This window comes from Gallus gallus, chromosome Z (genome assembly GCF_016699485.2).
Source record: "Gallus gallus isolate bGalGal1 chromosome Z, bGalGal1.mat.broiler.GRCg7b, whole genome shotgun sequence".
NCBI classification, from domain to species: domain Eukaryota; kingdom Metazoa; phylum Chordata; class Aves; order Galliformes; family Phasianidae; genus Gallus; species Gallus gallus.
The window spans coordinates 14,013,769-14,034,090 of record NC_052572.1 but is presented as its reverse complement, the minus strand read 5'-3'; the positions used below and the strand labels follow the sequence as shown (position 1 = coordinate 14,034,090).

At 40.6% G+C, this 20,322-nt stretch overlaps 1 protein-coding gene across 5 annotated transcripts in view; it reads right to left on the bottom strand.

Moving 5' to 3' along the window:
• The window catches only part of GHR (growth hormone receptor), a 132,256-nt gene that overhangs the window by 60,406 nt on the left and 51,528 nt on the right, over nt 1-20,322 (bottom strand). For all 5 annotated transcript variants that reach the window (NM_001001293.2, XM_046905279.1, XM_046905281.1 and 2 more), the window contains one exon: nt 3,908-3,987. In NM_001001293.2, coding sequence (NP_001001293.2) covers nt 3,908-3,977 — 70 coding nt within the window. In that variant the 5' untranslated portion in view covers nt 3,978-3,987. The remainder of the gene's footprint in view (nt 1-3,907; nt 3,988-20,322) is intronic.

Here is a 20,322-nt window from a genome sequence, read left to right as displayed (position 1 = left end):
CACCCCTTCAAAACAACCCAATTCTCAGGAATTGTAGTTCTGCTAACTTTACAAACGTGTCTTCAGAGCTGGGAAAATGGGCCTTTTGCTTCAATTACACACAAATTAAAAATTACCTTCCCACTATTCACCTTCACACTTTCTCTCTGCCTGTGCTGTGCCCTTACTGTTGCAGGCACCTCCGGAGCATGGGCTGTGTGTGGCTCAGTGTCCAGCTGGCAGGAGGCTGCAGGTCCCCAAACTGCTCAACTCCAACCCACACTTGAAGCCCTGATGTAGCAGACGTATTTGGCCACATTTAGCGTCTCCATCTCACTGATGGTGGGCACCCCGTGACTTCACTCTAGCCATAGCCTCTGTTTAAGCAGCTGGCAAGCCAGGCTCTTGGCAGAAGGAGAACACGAAAACTAAATCAATGGAAAGCCTCCAGCAGACCTAGCAGAAAGCAAACACGTTACTAAATGTCCAAGATCTGGTCCTGAATGCTGTGCAGTTCTCCTGCCAGCCGCTGGCCTCACAGTAGTTTTCCTGCCAGGAGGAAACACGTATGGGATTTAAGTGTGTGCCAAGGGTGGATCTGACCCCACTGCTGAGATCCAGCTTGAAGCACAGGCGCTTGTACAGCTGAATATAAGCCTTACTTTCAAGACACAAAAGTATGCAGTTCTTACGTGGTTCCTTCCATGCATCAGCGTACACTGTGTCAGTAATGTATAACATTTGCTAATATTATACCGTGCTGCCATAAAAACAAACAATTTCTGAAGTGAACTTCTTCAGTAAATCTGACACTGCAGATCCTTCCAGTCCCAGTGGTAACACATCCAGTATGTAGTACATCTAACTAAGCTTATAGGAAGGTCTCAGCAAGTTTGTGCCGGGCAGAGCTTTGTGAGACTGTCAGGGTTCATCACCTAACAGTGAGCTGGGAGAGCGGCTGGGAGCTGTTTGCAGAAACAGGCACACCCTCATGGAAAAAAAGAAAAAAAGAAAAAGAAAACTCTACTGGCAAAAAACCAACCTCATCTACATCATGCAAGAATGACACATGGGTGTTCTCTGAGCTGCTATCTCCCAAATTTCTGTTCAAGTTAAACTTCCTTGTCTGACTTTTTCAGCCAGCCATCTCCCACACACTCAGCACATAAGTGCTAGGACCTCAGAAGTAGCTTACTCTTAAAAATGTATTTTCAGGATGACAAAGTGCTGTCGCTTCACACGCAGTTTCATAGCATTACTGCAGATCAGGACACATGCAGTTGGCACTGTGTCCTGGATTTTAGCACAAGAACACAACTAAAATGTTTTTCAGTTTTTGGTTCTGGAGGTAAGCTCACAGAAGTTACTATTTAATCAAGTTACTATAGACAAAGCCACCAGATAATAGGTGACACTGTGGTTGAGTTTTATGTGTAACATGAAGATATTTACTTAGGCCATCTGGACCACACCTCAGCTGGAAAGGATTTAAAAGTCCATGTGTGCTTTTATATATTGTGAGAGCAATCAATTGGTCCAGTAGACTATATCCAAGCAGGGCTTGTTTTTGCCCACTTAATGAAGGTACTGTAGCATACAGACACAGTGGAGAAAGGATCAAGTCAGGACACATTCATTTTTGTTCTACTGGCCATTCTGAAAGACAGTGAATAGAAGCTAGTACATGTCTCATATTTCACTTAGAAATACCAACTTTCCACATTTCAGCAGAACCAAGGAGGAATTTGCAAATTTTACTTCTGTTCACACACCTAACTGGAGGAGTGGTATGCAACAGGAAAAAGGAAAAAAAAAAAAAAAAAAAAAAAAAAAAAAAAAAAAAAAAAAAAGAGCATAGAGCTTTATTCAGCAAATTCCTATCATAAACTTCCTCTTTTAACAAAATCTGAAGACAGAAAAGGATACAGAATGAAGTAATAAAGGCTTAACTTTGTTATAGACCAATTCTAATACAAAAACAAATACTTCATTAAACCACACTTCCTTATGCACTTTTTTAACAGGCTCTCATTTCCATTGGGACGTGCAGGTAGCAGAATGAAAGTGCTGCTCTAAGTAGGAACTGAAAGTAGGGAACAGAAGTGAAAACCCGACCCATTCATTGACTTCAGCAGCCAGCTACAGTTGGGATTCAAATGAAATTTGGTAAATGGTACAGAAAATGCCTTAACTAGCAGTGGAAAAGATAATTTTATAGATGATCTGATGCCTAATAGGACTGAGGACAAGAATCTGAGCCAGAAACGTGGAAGTTAATATAGACACTTGTCATCTTCCAATGTGAGCTCTTATTAATAAATGAAACTATCTTTAAAGAAGAACTTTCTGAAAATTGATGATCTGAGTTCCAGTTATATCTTATTGCAGCCTAATGTCCCCCTTAACAATAAGATAATAACCCTTGTACTTCTCCAGTCATTCTGCAAATATAAGTGATTAGAAATGCTAAGTATGTAACTCCAAGATAATGCAAAACTGTATCAGGGAGAAAGAAGGTTATTACACCTTTAACCAGTTATGATTATAGGCAACTATTACACAGCCCCTTGATTTCATATCATACTCCAAAAATAACACCAGAAGGACTAACAAAACATGGCTAGCAACTCTACCTGTACTTAATTTATGTTTGGTAACACTTAAGTAGGATTGGAACGAATGAGCAAAGAAAAAGGAAATAAATTGAGAGATGTGAGAAATTTTCATTGAATATTTAATCAGTCTGTTTACAGCGTGCTGTGGAAGCCGTTTCCATTCCACTTCTTCCAAATTACTCATCAAGCTGCCCTGACTTTCTCTGCTGGCGCTGGTTTCAGACACAAGGTGAGGAGGGGCACCTGCTTATGGAACCCCGCTAGTTCTGCAGCTCTGCAGTTCTGGGAGAAGCGGCAACATGATCGTGTAAGATTAGTAATTATGGGAAACATACTGTTCTCCCCAGAGGCCAGAGCAAGACAGAGCAGAGTAGGCTCTGTATTTGTTTACAGGAGTAGATCATAATTGGCGTTAGCAGATCAGTCGGATCACAACAACAAAGTTCCCACTGAAGTTAACGGGAACTTCTTGTCCTAAATGAGTGAAAAACCAGTCCCCAAAGGACCAACCAGGTTCAAGGCAGGCCTCTGGGTGATACAGAAATGGCTACAGAGCATTGCTGGTTGCAAGAGGACAAAGCATCAGAGAAAGCTCAGCTGGAAGGATTAATTTCCAGCCCTACATTTAATCTAGAAGGTGGATGAGTTAAGGTGAACATGGCTGGGAAAGAGAATGACTGAGGAAAGTCACAAATACATTATGTGGATGTGAATCCTGGGCAAATCTATTGAATCATGAACAGAGCTTCACCTAGATAAAAAGGTTTCTTCTAGCTACCCCCAGCCATCCGGCTGTCTGAGTTTACATGTTCATTTCAAATCCCTTTTCTAACCTCTACTTAAAAATTTCTAAGTGTATTTCTTATGCAACTTGTTCATATTGGCCTCAGACCAAATACACCCAGCCTTAAAGTGCTTCCTCTGTACTTTCAAATAGTTCCACTTTTATCAGAGAAACATACTAAATATGCTTGTTGAAAAAAGAAAAAATTTCAATTAAAAAATTAACACCACACAATTCTTCCATAATTTCAGTACATGAACAAAGAAAATCTTAAGATCTAACACCATCAGTGATCCAGACTGCTTGCATTCCACACACCTGGTGTTGTCTATGAAATTCCCTTTCATTTTCCAACTTGTTGCCTCTACCTTACCTGCCATCTTTACAGTAAGACTGACATATTTTTCACATTTTACACCCAGGTAACATAATCAAGGAACTTGCACAGTCCTGATGCATGCAGTATAAAAACACTCTGTATTTAAACTTCTACATACACAAAGGCACAGAATGATATCATAAAACTTACCATCACTTGCAGAAAGTGAGTCATTTGCACACACCAGTGCCAAAGTAAACAGCAGATGCCGAAGATCCATACCTCTAATTCTGTATTAATAAAGAACAAGAGAGTTTCTTTATAAACTGATATTATTATGGGTACATGACACTTAAATTATTATCTATTTTCACTGAATTTCTGATTGAATCTAAACTAGAAGCATATTTAGTCTACAGCTTATTGCCTCTTTTAGTCATACATCATCTTGAATTAAGAGATAGATAGTAAAAAATCTTATTAAAAGAAGTCTAGCTCATAGGTCACTAGTTCATTTAATATAGAAGAAAAAAATCAGTATTGTCAATTTCTAGCTTGCTTACAGGAAGCAACCAAAGTAACCACACTCCATACAGAGCAGCCTGTAGGGAATGGATCCCAACAACTAGCCTAGGTTAAAAGTGAAAGTTGGAAAGAACAATCTCTCTCAGGGAACAAAGACTTCCAGCTCATGCTCCCCTGATGCTGTGTTTGTCATTGCAGGACATGTATAATACTTCCTTAGTCTAGATTTGCATGAAGTGAAAAAATGAGTGCTGGGGGGACAGAGAAGTAGCACTTTTATATTTGACCTTAAAGTAGTACAATAAACTTTGATTCTATGATGAAGTATTTTCAGCTAGACATTTTCCTTTTCCATCTGACATAACAGATCAGCAGAATAAATCCAACTATTGAGTCCACTATGGAGCAATGTTTTAACTGGGTGCTACTGAATAAAACAACTGGTGCTAGCAAACTTGGCTGTTAAAATAGTCCTACCACAGTTAGCAAAGTTTGAATTTAATCAACTGTAAGACACAAGCATGCTGAGCATGGAAAACTATGTTCACATTGAACTTAAAAGATAATTCGTTTTACTTAATTTTCTCACCCCAAGAGAACAGATTACTCACACTGCAGGAAAAAAAAAGCAATTATTACTAATGCCAGATTTCTCATTCATGCTGTTTAGAACAAAACTGGAAAATCAGAATGTATTTCTCACACCCTCATTAGCAAAACTACTCAATAATTCTCCAGTTTCATGCCCAGCATGGGGAAAATTTATTCCAACCACACTGCAAAGCCTAACCTACAACTGCATAGACAAACTGGGAGGTGCTTCCTGCTGTGCTGGAGCTGCTACAGGAATGCCCAGCTGCAGTACTCATCCCTGTCCCACCAGGCACAGCTCTGTCCAAAGGGGCAGAAGTATTAGGGCTTGGAGGGATGCAGGCTTGTGAGGAGTTAGGGCTGATGTGAGAGCCTGTGGAGCAAAACTGAGGAGTGGTGGAAGGCAGTTGCTGCTGGAGAGCACATGGCTGGGTAAAAGTTTAGAAAGCAACTAGAAACTAACTCTCCTACTTGCAGAGTAGGCACAGCACGAGGTTCATCCCAGCACAACTACGTTATTATCTAGCTCACCCAGTCTCCACTCCATCCGTATTCATGATTAAAGGATTCTTGCTGTATCTTACTAATAAATCTTCTACAGAAATGCTTCACTGTATTTGTCAGTTTCTCCCCTCCTAGAAAATTTGCACTCTAGCAAACAGTCCATCCCCACAGCCCTTCCAGTTTCTCCCTGAAGCTTTGCTCTCTTTTTCGCAGCCGTGAGCACAGCATTATTTTATTTACAACCCTGCTCCTTTACTGTAACACCCAGACATCCCACATCGCCTCTATTTACACTTCCCGGTTCTCCCGTCTCCACCACCATCTGCTAATTTTCCTACCACTCTTCTCCAAACTCTCCTACTTCTTCCTGCCTAACAACAGCTACAAAAAACCCTACAACCCACATAGGAGTACTCCATACAAAATCATCAACACTGTCGGTCATTCAGAGAACATCTGCAAGTAGAACTTTGGTTTCTGTAACCACACCACACCAAGGAACTCTGTGATGAGAAGGGGATCTGTTCCCACAGGCCATCCCCTTGTTCATGCACCGGAACCAGGAGCTATCTCAGCTTCCTCCAAGGAAAAGCGGTCTGACAGCTAGAGCACTAACCCAGGAGTCTGGACATATCCCAGAGGTCAGATATCACGTTAAGCTTCAGTAAGGTCTTACTGCTGCAGATAGACACAACCCCACTTCAGTACTGCTCTTCCTCTTGTGCTGGCATTCTTGTTGACATAGCTGCATGCAGTGATACCATCAGGAAACTGCTTCAGCAAAAATGAATCCATAAACATTTATTTTAACAAAGAACTGTAATAAACTGTAATAGAAAAAGCAAGCAGGTTTACTCTGAACATGTCCAATACAGACAGGATTGAGCTCAAAAATGGTGACTGCTCTCATCTGAAAACATGGAAAATCTTCTCTGCTCCATACAGGCCCTGGAAAAAGGAAACTCCACTTCCCCTCCAGAGCCTGCATGATAGGTCTCCATGCCCAAGATCCCGCCCAGCCAGAAGGAGCATTGCAAGGGATATGAAGCAGTAGGGTCTGTGTCACCTCTCTGTACCCAGCATGTAAACAAAAAGCACTGCTGAGATGCAGTAAGTCTTCTACTTCAGAACTACTGGAGGTCAACGCACAGCTGTACCACCATGCCTACAGGATTATGGGAGAAAATCTGTTGCGAAGCAGGAGCTGCCCCATCAGGAGCTGCCTTTGGTGGTACAGAACCAGATTTTGCAGAGAAGATTCCTTTGAAGCACCATCTGCTACGCCATTAGACAACTTCCTTGCTGAAAGTTCTCACATATCTGTTTTGTAACAACCCGCTGTTGTTCCTCTAAAACACTTGTGCAAGCTCACAAGGGCAGTATTGTTCAGAGGCTGCTATATTAACCTAGTGAGAGTCAGCTTTTCTCTTCTGATCAGCTCTAGGACAAACTCGACCTTTTATAATCTAGTAACATCAACCTCCCGAAAATTATGTCTGCACATGTATGAAAGACAAGTACCACTAATAAACTTCTTGTTACTGAGCAGATCAAGAAATTTCAGTGCCTGTAACACACGCTATTCTAAAGGATAATAATCTATATCTTACCTAACTCCTGCAGTTTGAAAGAACGAAGAGAGCTAAAACCAGAAAAATAATTACAACAGCTGACTGTCCTCAAGGCAGCTGAAATTTGACCACAGGAACATTTGGCTAGAGGTCAGCTCAGGCTAATTGCTTCAGTAGAGAAAGAGAGCCAGGAGTTATAAAAAGGACAGAAAAATTCCTGGCCCTTTTCTATAGCTATACTGGAGTAAGGTCAATCACAAGTGTATTTAAACACAACTCTTCAGTGGGACGTGAACACAGTCATCACAGACTGGGAAAGCTAGGCTAAGAAAATCCCCGAGTAAAGAAACTGTTTAGATAGAACATACTGAATGGTTTGTATCTACTCTGGACAGATAACAATATCAATACTTGAAGCAAGTAATAAAGAGTTCTACTTATACACAAAACTGTTGTTTGAAGTGGAATTTTTATGTTTAGATAGCTCCTGAATCTAAAAGGACCTGAAGGAAAGAGAAAAATATTGCACTTCATTAAACTGTGCCTAAGAAGGAATTTCTGCTTTTGCCATCTCCGTTAACTCACTGTACTCCAAGCACTCCAAATATGAGATTTTTTTTCCCCTATAACCTCCTTCAATTTCACTTGGCTTGCCAAATAACACATGTGCAACTATTCCAGAACCAAAAGTGGCTTCTCTGCTGCAAACCAAACAACATAACTGAATGAAGGACTACTCTGAGAAGATTTACATTTTTTGTATGTTGCTAACCATTTCATTAAATCTCAAACGGGCAAGCACACAAGAGGTCACAGTACCTACGGATGTGAGAAGAAGCAAATGCAAATTCAAGCTCTCAAATTCTGTGCCACTCTAAAGGATACGTATTCAAATACCAAATATATCTGCATACCCTTGCTGAATTTTTGGGGGGAAATATCTTTATTTTTGGAAGTGCATACATTCCTCAGAAGCTATCTCATGGCAAGATCAGTGGGAGGAAAATAAAATCTTCTTTCCCTGCCTATATTACAGAATTCACCCAGGCTATGCTCAATACGCATAGCTGAAATCACACTGCTGCTTACTCTCACTTCACTAAATGCCAGCAGGACAGAGTCATTTGCAGATGAAATGAATTAAAGACCTTCAAGGCAACACAATCCAAAGCTGCCACAGACCTGAAGACTTCTCTGCTTGTGTGCTGATATTACAGCTTGACTGAGTCATCATCAACACTTGGATGATTGCCTGCTTTTATTGAGTCCTTGTCAGTGCCACATACTTGACCATCTTAAGAAACATAAATAATGGATTGTCTCAGTTGGGATGAATAACACAACATTCACCTAGGGTCTGTGGTAATCCAGGGTATGAAAAGAACAAGGCATAATACCACAGAAACAGAAGTTGTGTTGCAAATAAACAGATCTCAGAAATGGTACATTTCTCAAAAAAAAACCCAACCCAACAAACTCACAAAAACAAAAGACAGCACCACTGGGAAAGAATGGGGGTCTGGCATAAGGCTGCAGTTATTACACATGGCTTGATGCAAATCTGGGTGTTATTAAGAAGTATATCTTCATAATAAACTGAAAGTATGGAATAGAGACAATTTTATGTTCTTAATTAGAGCTCCACGTAAGCTAAATCATTTATAACAGATGTAAGTATTCAAGTTGGAAACAGAATCCATAAAAACAATTACTTTTTTCTTTTTTCAATAAACTATTCATTTTGGAATACAGACTATAGGAAATCTCCATTTAAAGATAAAATTTGACAGTTTTCAACAAGTACCGATTTAATTAATTTATATCTCTATTGTAATGGACATCTTTAACACCTTGACCAGAATTGATTTCTTTTCCCACTTGACAGCTGTGTCATATAATTACTCCTACTTAAACCAAACTTAAGCTGATAACAAACCAAATGGTTATAGATTCTTGCATGTTATTTAATGAATCCAGACTTTAGACACTATGCTGAGCTTTTACTAAAAGCTCTTCTATGTTAATCCAGCTGTAAGAATTGGAGAATACTATAAGAATATGGCATTGTAATACTTTATTTACAATAAAATCAGTTACGCTTTAACAAAAGTTAAAGATATCTGATTGTAAGCAGCCACAGTTACACACTTAACAGCAAAGTAATTTTCCTGCAGCTCTTAGCACCTGCAGAAACGAAGACATGCTAGAAAGCAACCAGTGCAACATTACCAGGAGGTCTGGGCTGGAACTTACAGAATTACTTGAATGCTTAATATGAAAGGTTTTTCTTACATATGCCTACTGGATTGCCACCACAGTGCAGACTAATTCTACTGCTCCAGTCAATATTCTCTTTGCAAGTCACCCTCTTCATGCTAGGATTTACATTGCGCAAATTAGTAAGTGTACTAGCAAGCACGTGGACAACTACAGCCAATCAGGCTCCAGAACTCTTATTATAAAGAAATCAGCACCTCAGCTCTTCCACTTTTCTGCAACAGGATCAGCTGATTATAGGCAGAGTCACTGCCACTCAAGTGATTATAAGTAAGTTTCTGCTGACGATGCATGAATGCAGGTTTGGTTACAGTCAAGCAGTTTTCCTCAGTTTCTTTTAATAGCCTTGAACTCAAGCTTGCCTTTCAGATTTCAGAGTACATTTGTTGTTAGGAGGCATGGAGTTCATTTTTATTTCTATTCATACAAAACTCTTCTCTTCCACGGAAGTTATCTTCAAAAAGCTGTAATACTTAGGTTAAGGACCCTAGTGTTTATCCTAGACTAATGGAATTACTTAACAGTTCATTACGATGGGACAAATTAATTACATGGTTCAACTGAATGCTATATTATTCATGTGCTGCTAATCAGACTAAAGACTACATAACAAAGCCTGTAAGACATTAAGGAACTCCTTGACTTAAATACTGAATTAAATGAAGGTTTGTAAGTGACAAAGGGCCAGAACAGAATTTCTAGATGGACACTTTTGACTCACAGTGCTCACATATTCACATTGGTTATCTGCAGAAAGCAGCAGGAAAACCCACATTTCACATGCTGCCACCCACATCCTCTAAAAATTGCTTGGTCAACAAGTAATGACTAATCAGCTTAACAGAGGGCATATCTGTAAAAAGTGCATTTGAATTAGCGCAGCTTTGCATGTCCTGAAATTCATACCAGTTTAAGATACGATTTGTATTGATTTCACTTACAGCCAAGCGATCAAGTAAATATCAAATACAATTATCTGTTTAAGAAGTTCTCTGGTAATGAGAACCAACACTGCTGAAATCAATTTTCACGTCTCTTCTGTAACATCATACCAGCGTAGTTTCCTGGCTCTATTCTCCACAGATTTGGTGCTTCGGGTTCATGTAAATCTGAATAGATAAACTGTGTGCATTTACAAAAGCAGCTCATTGCTTTGAACAACTGCACAAAACACATTACATAACCTCACAAAAACCTCTGAGCTCCATTCTTAATTGTCTAAGTAAATACAAATTTGAGAGCCCATTTGATACTACCACGGGGAAAAAAATTTTATTTTTACGTGCAGCATTGTCAAAGTATTTTCATAAGGCAGCAAATAACTCACTGAAGATCACTATCCAAAGATTTAAAAAGTCAGTTAACTTCTTCCTCTACTTTCACTGGTAAGATCTGGAAATTAGAATATCCAAACACTGTGTTTAAAGAAAGTTTTGATGAAGTATCTCACATTAGAAGAAGTTGACTATATCCATCACAAGTAGTTTAAAAACACATCAGCATTTTTATTTACCACCCAAACAGGATGTCTAGAGCCTTTATGCTTAAATTAAACACATTCCTGTGATACAGCTATCAGCATCTTTTAAGCCAATAGCCATAAGACATAAGCTGCTAAGCTGCTCTTTTTACAAGGCTAGTATGTCCAGTATTTCCAAATAGAGAAAGAGAAAACAGCTCATTTCATTACCTGAATTAATTCAAAGTCATTGTAATGCATTTACTGAGTCTAGCACTTTATCTTCTAAAGACTCAAGGCAACTTTTTTTCCAGATTACATTTTCAGTGATATCAATGCCATTATTTGAGCCATCTCATTTACTACTGGTCCTGAAAAAATTCTTCACAAAGAAGTGTTTTTCTTTTATTTTTAATTTGTGTGCATGTGCTTACAGTCCCTAGAAAGAGTGACCTATTTAACAGTCACTAGTCCAGTGAAGATGAAAATCATGTAGTTAATCTTCTAAGTAGGCACGAAAGATCTGCTTTGGAATAAAAAAGGTAGCAGCAGGTGATGCCAGGTTGCAATTAAAAATCTGTATCTGAAACCGAAAGAGCTCAGTCACACCCCATGCCCTTTAAGAAAACCCTACTATAATGAAGAATTTAAGACCTTCCTGTCAAATAAGCAGTAAACAATAGAAATGAGGTTACCAATTTTAACGCTTATTTGCCAAATCTATTTATAAAGAGATATTTTAATGTCTTCTGACAATGTTTTTCATACAGTCTACAGTGGGCTCGGTGCCTTCACCCATCTTCAGACAAGGAAAGGATGCAGCTCGCCTACATTTACACCATTGCCCCACAGTAGAGTAACACGTGGAGTGCTGCTGTAGCCAACAATTTATCTGCCTCAGTGTGTTAATAAGAAAAGTGAATTTATTGCCAAGTCAACTCCAAATATAGCTGTAGTGGATCAAAAAAAAAAAAAAAAAAAAAAAACCCCAACAAGCCACAGCACGGCTAATCATTTGCATTAAGAGATTAAGAATTGTAACCACTGGAAAGACTAATTCTTCTGAAACTTGAGTAATTAGCAAAACCTTCTTAATAAATCTATAGCTCTATCTTGTGAACAGAAAGAATATACCACAGTCTTTAGCTATAGTAACTACTAGAGTGTAGTGAATGTAAATCTCTCCCCTCCGTGTTAAGGGATTAATACAGACAGAGTTCTGCAGGCACACTATATGCAGAAGAGCTTAGCATAAGATAGGCTGGCTGCACGTGGCAGCACATCCCTTTCCAAATATGTGATAACTCCCTCCCTGCAGGAAGCCTATCACGTTTAAAGAAAGTGAAACTTCGGAGCAAATTCAACATTTTATGTAATGAAAGCAGACAAATGCATTCACATTTCTCCATTCCTATCATTGTTACTTTATACAGGAGCACAAGGAATTGGATGTCTACAGATAAACTTCACAAGTTTCCTGCCCTGAGGGGCAGCTGAGAGCCTGATCCTTCATCCACTTCCACCAGAACTGCTGCTCATACTCTTGCCAATTTCAAGAAGACTATTCAACAAAATACTATACCAAGCTACATCTCATGACTTACATTAGACTCGCACTATGCTAAAAATGAGTAGACTAAGGGTGAGGACATTGCACCTTATCCACAGAAAATTTTGTACAACCCTACCAGGGTCTTTTCTGGTATAAGACGGTCATTAACTCTTCTGTGCAGCCTTGCATCCCCACTGCATCCCCTTCCATACTGAAGCAAGTGGCAACACTGCCTTCACAAAGCCTATCAGCAGAAGTCCTAATAACTGGTCCTTTCAATTTTAATCAGTTTATCAGTAACCTTCCCACTCAGTGCTTGGCCCTGCAGACTAAACTACAGCTTTCAGTTTCACTAGCATGGCCATGCTCAAAAACTGTCTATATAGATGAGAAAGAGCATGATTGTCCCTTCTGTGGTTCTTACACTGAGTAAATTTAGTGTTACGGGTGTCTTTGAAATGTACAAGTCTTCTTCCATTTCTAGAAAGACCTTACCATGCAAGTTCAAAGATGATTTTTTGTTCCCTTGTATAAAAGTTCCTAATGATCACAGAATCATCAAATGACCCAGGTTGGAAGGGATACTAAGGACAACTGAGCTCCAACACCCTGTTGTGGGCAGGGTTGCCACTCACCAAATTAGGCTGCCCATGGCCCCATCCAGCCTGGCCTAGAAAACCTCCAGGGATGGGGCAACCACAGCTTCTCTGGGCAGCCTGTGCCAGTGCCTGACAGACTTCTGAGTAGAAGAATTTCTTCCTAACATCTAATCTAAATTTCCTCTGTTAGTTTAAAGCTGTTTCCCCTTGCCCTATTGCTATTAGACTGTGTAAATAGTCACTCTACTTCCTGTTTATAAGCTCCTCTCAAGTACTGGAAAGACACAATGAGGTCTCATCAGAGCCTTCTCTACTTCAAGCTGAACAAGTCCAACTCCCTCAGCCTTTCCTCACAAGAAGGATGCTCCAGGCCTCTGATAATCTTTGTGGCCCTCCTCTGGACCCCTTCCAACAGTTCCACATACTTCTTGTAGCACCTTCTACCATGATGATACACACCATCTCCTCCCAAAAATGTGTTGAACATGAAGCAATCACACTTGACTTGTGCGCAAGGAACAGCATTCATAATGAGAACAGTGGGTCTGGCTGTTCCGAAGTCCTACTATATGCAGCAGTGCAATCTCAGATACATCATTATCTCCATAGATCATTTTCCCCACACTAATTATACCGCAGAATATCATAGTAGACAGAGTCATTAGTTTTGAATTGCTGTGGTGCGTAAATTAGTCCTTATTTATAGTTCATTTATTGCATACAAGTATCTGCACTGCAATCAGGCTTGATAACAGGTGACTGGACTCATATGCTAGAAAGAATAATGACTCAGTAGAGTTACTTGAAGATATTATTCTGTTGCCGCTTTCACAGATTATATAAGTGATCGCCTGCAAAGATTAGAGAGCTTATCAGTCATGTTATCAGCTAGCTCTGAATATAAATTGATACAGGGTGCTCTAACTACACGTAAAAAAAGCCCCATGCCCCTCAAAATCTGTAGTCCTTTCAGAGATTAGAAAGTATATCCAAATCTTAACTGTTCCATGAGTTGCAGAGAACAATTAATGCAGAATTACAGTGGTCTATAAATTATTTGGTTGGTAAGAAAAGTCTGGTTTGGGCTGGCTTGTAATTATGTTTATATTTCCTTGGACAAGCAGGCTTTCCTCCCGTCTCCGACACTCTCTATAGAACACAGAATTCACACAAAAGTACAGACTGTGAGTCAGTCAGGTTTCTCCCAAATAGCTCAGACAGTAGGTAGGTATACAACAGTTGTGCCCTTACAGAATAGGAATGTCCTCAAAACATAGAAGGTACAGAGCACTTGTGGTTGAATTTAATTTTTCTGTGTCTTTTTTTCCCCTTCACATTAAAGAGTTTTATCAGAATTTAAGTCTTAATAATTAAAACATGTACAAAGCTCAGTTCCTGTGATACAGATAATTGTTCTAGATTTCGCTATAGATAGCACTAGGCATGCTTGTACACATGCTTGAATAAGAATCTGAAGAAGAATTTGACACTGAAATGCTGAAGTACTATACCACTGGTAAGTAGGAAGCTTGCATAATATAGTATGTGATTTTTTAGCTAACAGCTTATTTGAAACAACCTGAAAGATACTTTTCCTCCAAGAAGAATTCGTCCTGATGAGAGCAGTACACAGGTGTGACTTTACTGGTGTGACTGGAAGTCATCTGATATGTTAACATGCAGCTGTTACTAGGAGCTGATGCATAAATTAATGGAGATGATGGTAGAACTTCATAGAGAAGCATATGAAACTGAAGACTAGCTTACTTTAAGAATGGGATTCTTTAAGTAGTTTTTTGGTTTGTTTGTCTGATTTTTATGGCATGTAGTTAAGAAAGCAGATCTTGCCCATGAAAAGATGCTATTCAGTTTGTGCCACCTGGAAGAGAAGAAATCCATGAAGCCTGCATGAACCCTTCCTTCCCCATTATTTCCTGCCACCCACAGCCCAAAGTAGAGAACACTTCTTCCTGTCGCCATTGGTGCAGGGAGATACAGGGAGCTGCTGCTTTTTTTTTTCCTGTTGTTTCTTTTTCCTATTTCTTGGACTCTTCCAGTAATTCAAGCAGAAGAGCAACTGCCTTCAAGAGGAAAAAAGATGAAAAGAGAAGAGTTGCTTAAAAGCATGGTGAAAGAGAATAGCTGCTTCCACTGCAAGATAGCCAAATAGTGTGGAGGGGGTAAAGTAGCCTGCATTTGCTCGGCTAACAGTGAGTCAGCTGCAGCTATATGGAAATATCAAGATTAGCATTTCCAAAATTCAGATTTACACCTCACATACTTCTGCACAGACCAGACCACACTGACATATTTTTCTAATCACGCATGATAAACACTAGAGTGGTACCTATAGAGTAAGGCTTGATTTGTTGCTATGTATTTTTAAAGCATATAAAACCATGCACGTGAGGGTAGACTTCCATAGATTTATCTGACTTTTCTCACTGGCTCAGTGTTTTATATTTAGCCTGGAAGATAAGTTTTCCACACATAATTCTCAAACAGCAAACTTATGAGTTGCTGAGTACCCAGAATTCTATCTGATGAGCAAGGAGCCAGAACAGAGGTGGCTACACCAAGGAGTACAGAGTATTCTACTAAAAAAAAGTAAATATTTTTTGTGGTATACTTTTATGCTTACATTCTTAGTTTCTTTTCTATTTTAGTCATTATAGTTAATAAAATATGACTGCCTTTACCCTTTTGCCAGGACACAATACCTGTCTTTGCCAGACTTGTTCAAACTGAATCTTAACTTTGATTTCAGGTCTGCAATACCATATGACTCAACAGCAGTAGAATTTAACTCAATTTATTTAACAGCAAATTAAATTGCTCTGCTGATGACTGTATCATTAACTGGTAAAAAGCAAACACTTCAAATTATATGATGAACTGATAAAACAAAGGCACGAAGAATGACCATAAAGCTAAAAAAATAGGAGTGTTTTTCTTTTTTATGATTAAGTACATAATGGTCTACTAGTAACACTTTTGACTGAGGATCTGGATCTGATCCCAGTCACAAACAAGTAGACATGACACATACGGTCATGTAGCTTAACATCACTAAACAAGTGGCCTGATCAGAAAAGTATTAAAGCATTTTGGTATTAAACTGATGGATACATTCATTGTCAATACAGCATCTACACACTAACATTTTCATTTTAGGCAATGTCTTCCCTGAAGTTAAAAGGCTATTCAAAAGGGAGAAGCCTTGTATGCCTGTAAGTTTTTCCAGACTGTGGAGGAATAGAACAGAGCCAATTTTATTTCCATACCCTTAGCTTTTCTCAGGCACTCATAGCACCATGAATGGTTTCCACACTCTGTGCGTTGTATGCAAGCAACTTAGCACAGCTGTATTCAAAAGACAGAGAGGTGTGTGACCTTGTAGATGGTGAGTGTTAACAGCTAAAGAAATGCCACTTACTGGAACATTTTACAGCATTCATTTTACAAACATCTTTGCTACTTTTGGCCAGATATTAATTTTTTTTCCAGCATACTCAGTAGAACTACCAGCACTCTCAAAATCTATTTAAAGCTGCGTCTTGTGTTATCTTCCGTTGGACTGTAAATGTCAGCAAGGCACGAATTACTCTTGCCATATCTATGGGGCACTTTCAATATCTCAGACTTGAAATAACAAAGCATCTGTTTAATTTTTAAGGAAAGAATACAACACGTTCATTCAGGATAAATAAAATCCTTATTCAGAGCAGAATATTTTGTTAATGTCAATCTAGAAAATATGCAGATGAACATTTCCTATCACGCACTGTGCATTACAAGTCTCAATTTCACTAAAGAGCAAAGCTGTAAACTTGTCTCCATATAACTGAGTCCAGGGTTGGCAAAGCCAAGACTATATCAACAAGTAAATATATAAAGGCTCAGCTCCTATTTAATCTGCATGAGAACAGTTACCACACTTCCAATTCTTAACCTAAAACTAGCTTAACATAAATAGTATAAATTATGGGTACATGATTTGCAAGTTACCTGGCCAGCATTATCTCCCTTCTCTTATCCTTGAGGTAATCACAGAATCATAAAACTGCCTAGGTTGGTGGGGATCTTAAAAAATAATCAGTTCCAACCCTACTGCCACAGGCTGGGTTGCCACCCACTAGATCAGGCTGCCCAGGAAAGGAGAAGTGTTCCAGCCCTCTGATCATCTTTGTGGCCTTCCTCTGGACCCTCTCCAACAGCTCTTCATCCTTCAGTTTTGCAGGCCCCAAGCCTGGACGCAGTACTCCAGATGGGGCTTCATGAAAGCAGGGTAGAGAGGGACAATCACATCCCTCTCTCTCCTGGCCACCCCTCTTGTGATGCAGCTCAGGATATTGTAGGCCTTCTGGGCTGCAAGAGTACAGTGCTGGCTCATGTCCAGTTTTTCATCCATCGGGATGCCCAAGTACTTCTCTGCAGGGCCGCTCTCTCTGAGTTCTTCTCCCAGTCTGTACTTGTATGGAGGACTGCCTTGACCCAAGTGCATCACTTTGCACTTGGCCCAGCTAAACCTCATTAGATTCTTGTGTTCCCACTTCTTGAGAGTGTCCAGGTCCCTCTGGATGGTGTCCCTCCCTTTTATTGTGTCAACTGCACCACTCTGCTTCATGTCATCAGCAAACTTGCTGAGGGTACATTAAATCCCACTGTCTATGTGGTTGATAAAGATGTTGAAGAGCACTGGTCCCAAGACAGACCAGTCCTGGGGTCTCACAAGCCTGTACTTCCCCAGGTCTTCCTTTCTCCTCTTCTTGAAAGGGGATTGATGTTTCCTGTTTTTCCAGTCACTGGGGACTTTGCCTGACAGCCACAGTTTTTCAAATATGATGAAGAGCGGCTTGGCAACCACATCAGCCAGTTCCTCCAGAAGCCTGGGATGCATGCCATCTGGCCCCATAGAGTTGTACACATTCAGCCTCATGAGGTGGTCTCGGACTTGCTTCACTTTTACACTGGGAGGGATTTTGCTCTCTGACCCTCTCTTCGAAATTCAAGGACAGGAGAGTTAGGAGAAGCCAGACTGGCTGTGAAGACTGAGGCACTGTTCCCTGTTTCAAAATGTTTTCTGTCAAGTTAGTCTAGACTAGTTAGTGAAAAATACCAAGTAAGAGAGCACCACAGAAACTTATACCTTAGAATCATAAAATCCCTAGAGTTCGAAGGGACCCCTCAAGGCTATCTAGGCCAACTTTCCTGCAGTGAACAGGGACACCACACCTAGATCAGGTTGCCCAGGGCCTTATCCAGCTTCATCTTGAAAGTCTCCAAGGACAAGGCATCCACCATATCACTAGGCAATCGGTTCCACCTTAACTGTAAAAGATTTTTCTTTATACCTAACCTAAATATGTATTCTTTGTGCTTGAAGCCATTTTCCCTTATTCTGTCACCACAGACCCTACTAAGAGTCTGTCCCTTTCTTTCCTGCAGCTCCCCTTTAGATACTGAAAGGCTGCTCTCAAGTGACCTCGCAGCCTTTTCTCCAGGCTGAACAGCCCCAGCTCTCTCAGCCTGTCCTTGCAGGAGAGGTGTTCCATTCCATGGATCATTTTTGTGGACACACTCCGGCAGGTCTATGTCTATTCTGTACTGAGGACTCCACATCTGGATGCAGCACTCCAGGTAAGGCCTCACTAGTGCAGAGCAGAGGGGCAGGATCACCTCTCTCAACCTGCTGGCCATGCTCCTTTTGATGCAGCCCATATATGGTTGGCTTTCTGGGCTGTGAGAGCACATTGTTGGCACATGTCCAGATTCTCATCCTCCAGAACCCTCAGGTCTTTTTCAATAGGGCTGTGCTCAATCATTTCATCCCAAAGCTTGTATTGGTAATGGGGGTTGCCTTGACCCAGGTGCAAGACCTTGCACTTGGATTTGTTGAACCTCATGAGAATCACCTGGGCCCATTGCTCAACCCTGTCTATGTCCCTCTGGATGGCATCCCATCCCTCCAGTGTGTCAACCGCACCCCACAGCTTGGTGTCATCCTCAAACTTACTGAGGCTGCACTTGACTCCATTGTCAATGCCACCAATGAAGATATTAAAGAGTATCGGCCCCAGTACTAACCCCAGGGGACACCACTCATCACTGATCTCCATCCAGACAGGGAGCCACTGACCACTACTCTCTGGACTCAGTCCTGCAGACAGTTTTTTGTCCATTGAATAGTCCCTCCATCAAATGCATATCTTTCTAACTTGGAGAGAAGCATTTGTGGGATGTTGTGTCAAAGGTTTTACTGAATTTGGGACATACGACGTCAGTGGCTCTTCTCTTGTTCCTTGATGCTGTCACACCATCATAGAAGGACACCAGGCTAGTTAAGCAGGTGAAGCCATGCTGGCTCTCCCTTACCTCTCTGCTTCCATGTGACTTAGTATAGCTTCCAGGAGGATCTGTTCTATGAAATTCCCTGGCACGGAGGTGAGACTGACGGTTTAGTAGTTCCTGGGCACATCTTTTTTACCATTTTTAAAAATGGGTATGAAGTTGACTTTTTTCCAGTCACTGGGGACTTCACCTGACTGTCACGACTTTTCAAATATCATTGAGAGTGGCTTGGCAACATCAGCCAGCTCCCTCTGGACTTTGGGCTAAATCTTATTGGGATCCATAGGCTTGTGGATATTTGGGTTCCTCAAGTAGTCACAAACCTGATCTTTGTTTACAGTAGAAGGGACACTGTTTCCTTGATCCCCTCCTTCCAAACCAAATGTTTGATGGCTATGTGGTGAGCAGTTATCAGGGAAGACAGAGGCATAAAAGTTGTTAAGTACCTCAGCCTTCTCCTTGTCTGTTATTACCAGCTTGTCTGTCACTCACCAGGGGGAGTACATCCTCCTGGGCTTTCCTTTTCTGATTGAGGTACCTGTAGAAGCCTTTCTTGTTTTTCTTGGCAGCCCTAGCCAAGTTCAGTTCAAGCTGGGCTTTGGCTTTCCTGACTCCATCCCTACATAGCCTAGCTGCCTCCTTATATTCTTCCCATGGTATCCCTGTTTCCTCAGCCTGTGCATTCTCTTCTTGCTCTCAGTTTGACCAGCAACTGCTGGTTCAGCCACATCGGTCTCTTGCCTTTCTTTCCCTGCTTGCTACACCTGCAGATGGAGAGCTCTTGCACCCTGTAGAAAGCCTCCTTAAAGATCTGTCAGACCTGCTTTGCACCGTTGCCCATGAGGACAGTTTCCCAGGGTGTTTTGTTGAGTAACTCCCTGAAGAGCTGGAATTTAGCTTTCCTAAAATTTAGTTTCCTAATTTTACTCTTCACCTGTCTCATGCCCGCTGGAGCATGAACTTAAACACAGCATTGTCACTACAGCCCAGGCAGTCTCCAATGTTGATGTCACCAATTATTTCATTTATGTTTGTAACAGGTCCAGTACTGCATCTCCCTCAGTGGGGCTGTCAATTACTTGACTCAGGAAGTCATTACCTGGAGATCTACCACAACTTTTAATGCTGGGTCATACTTGAGTGCAACAGGCTTGAACTCTCTTTTGTAAGGCACATGTGCTATGTGAGTACCAGCA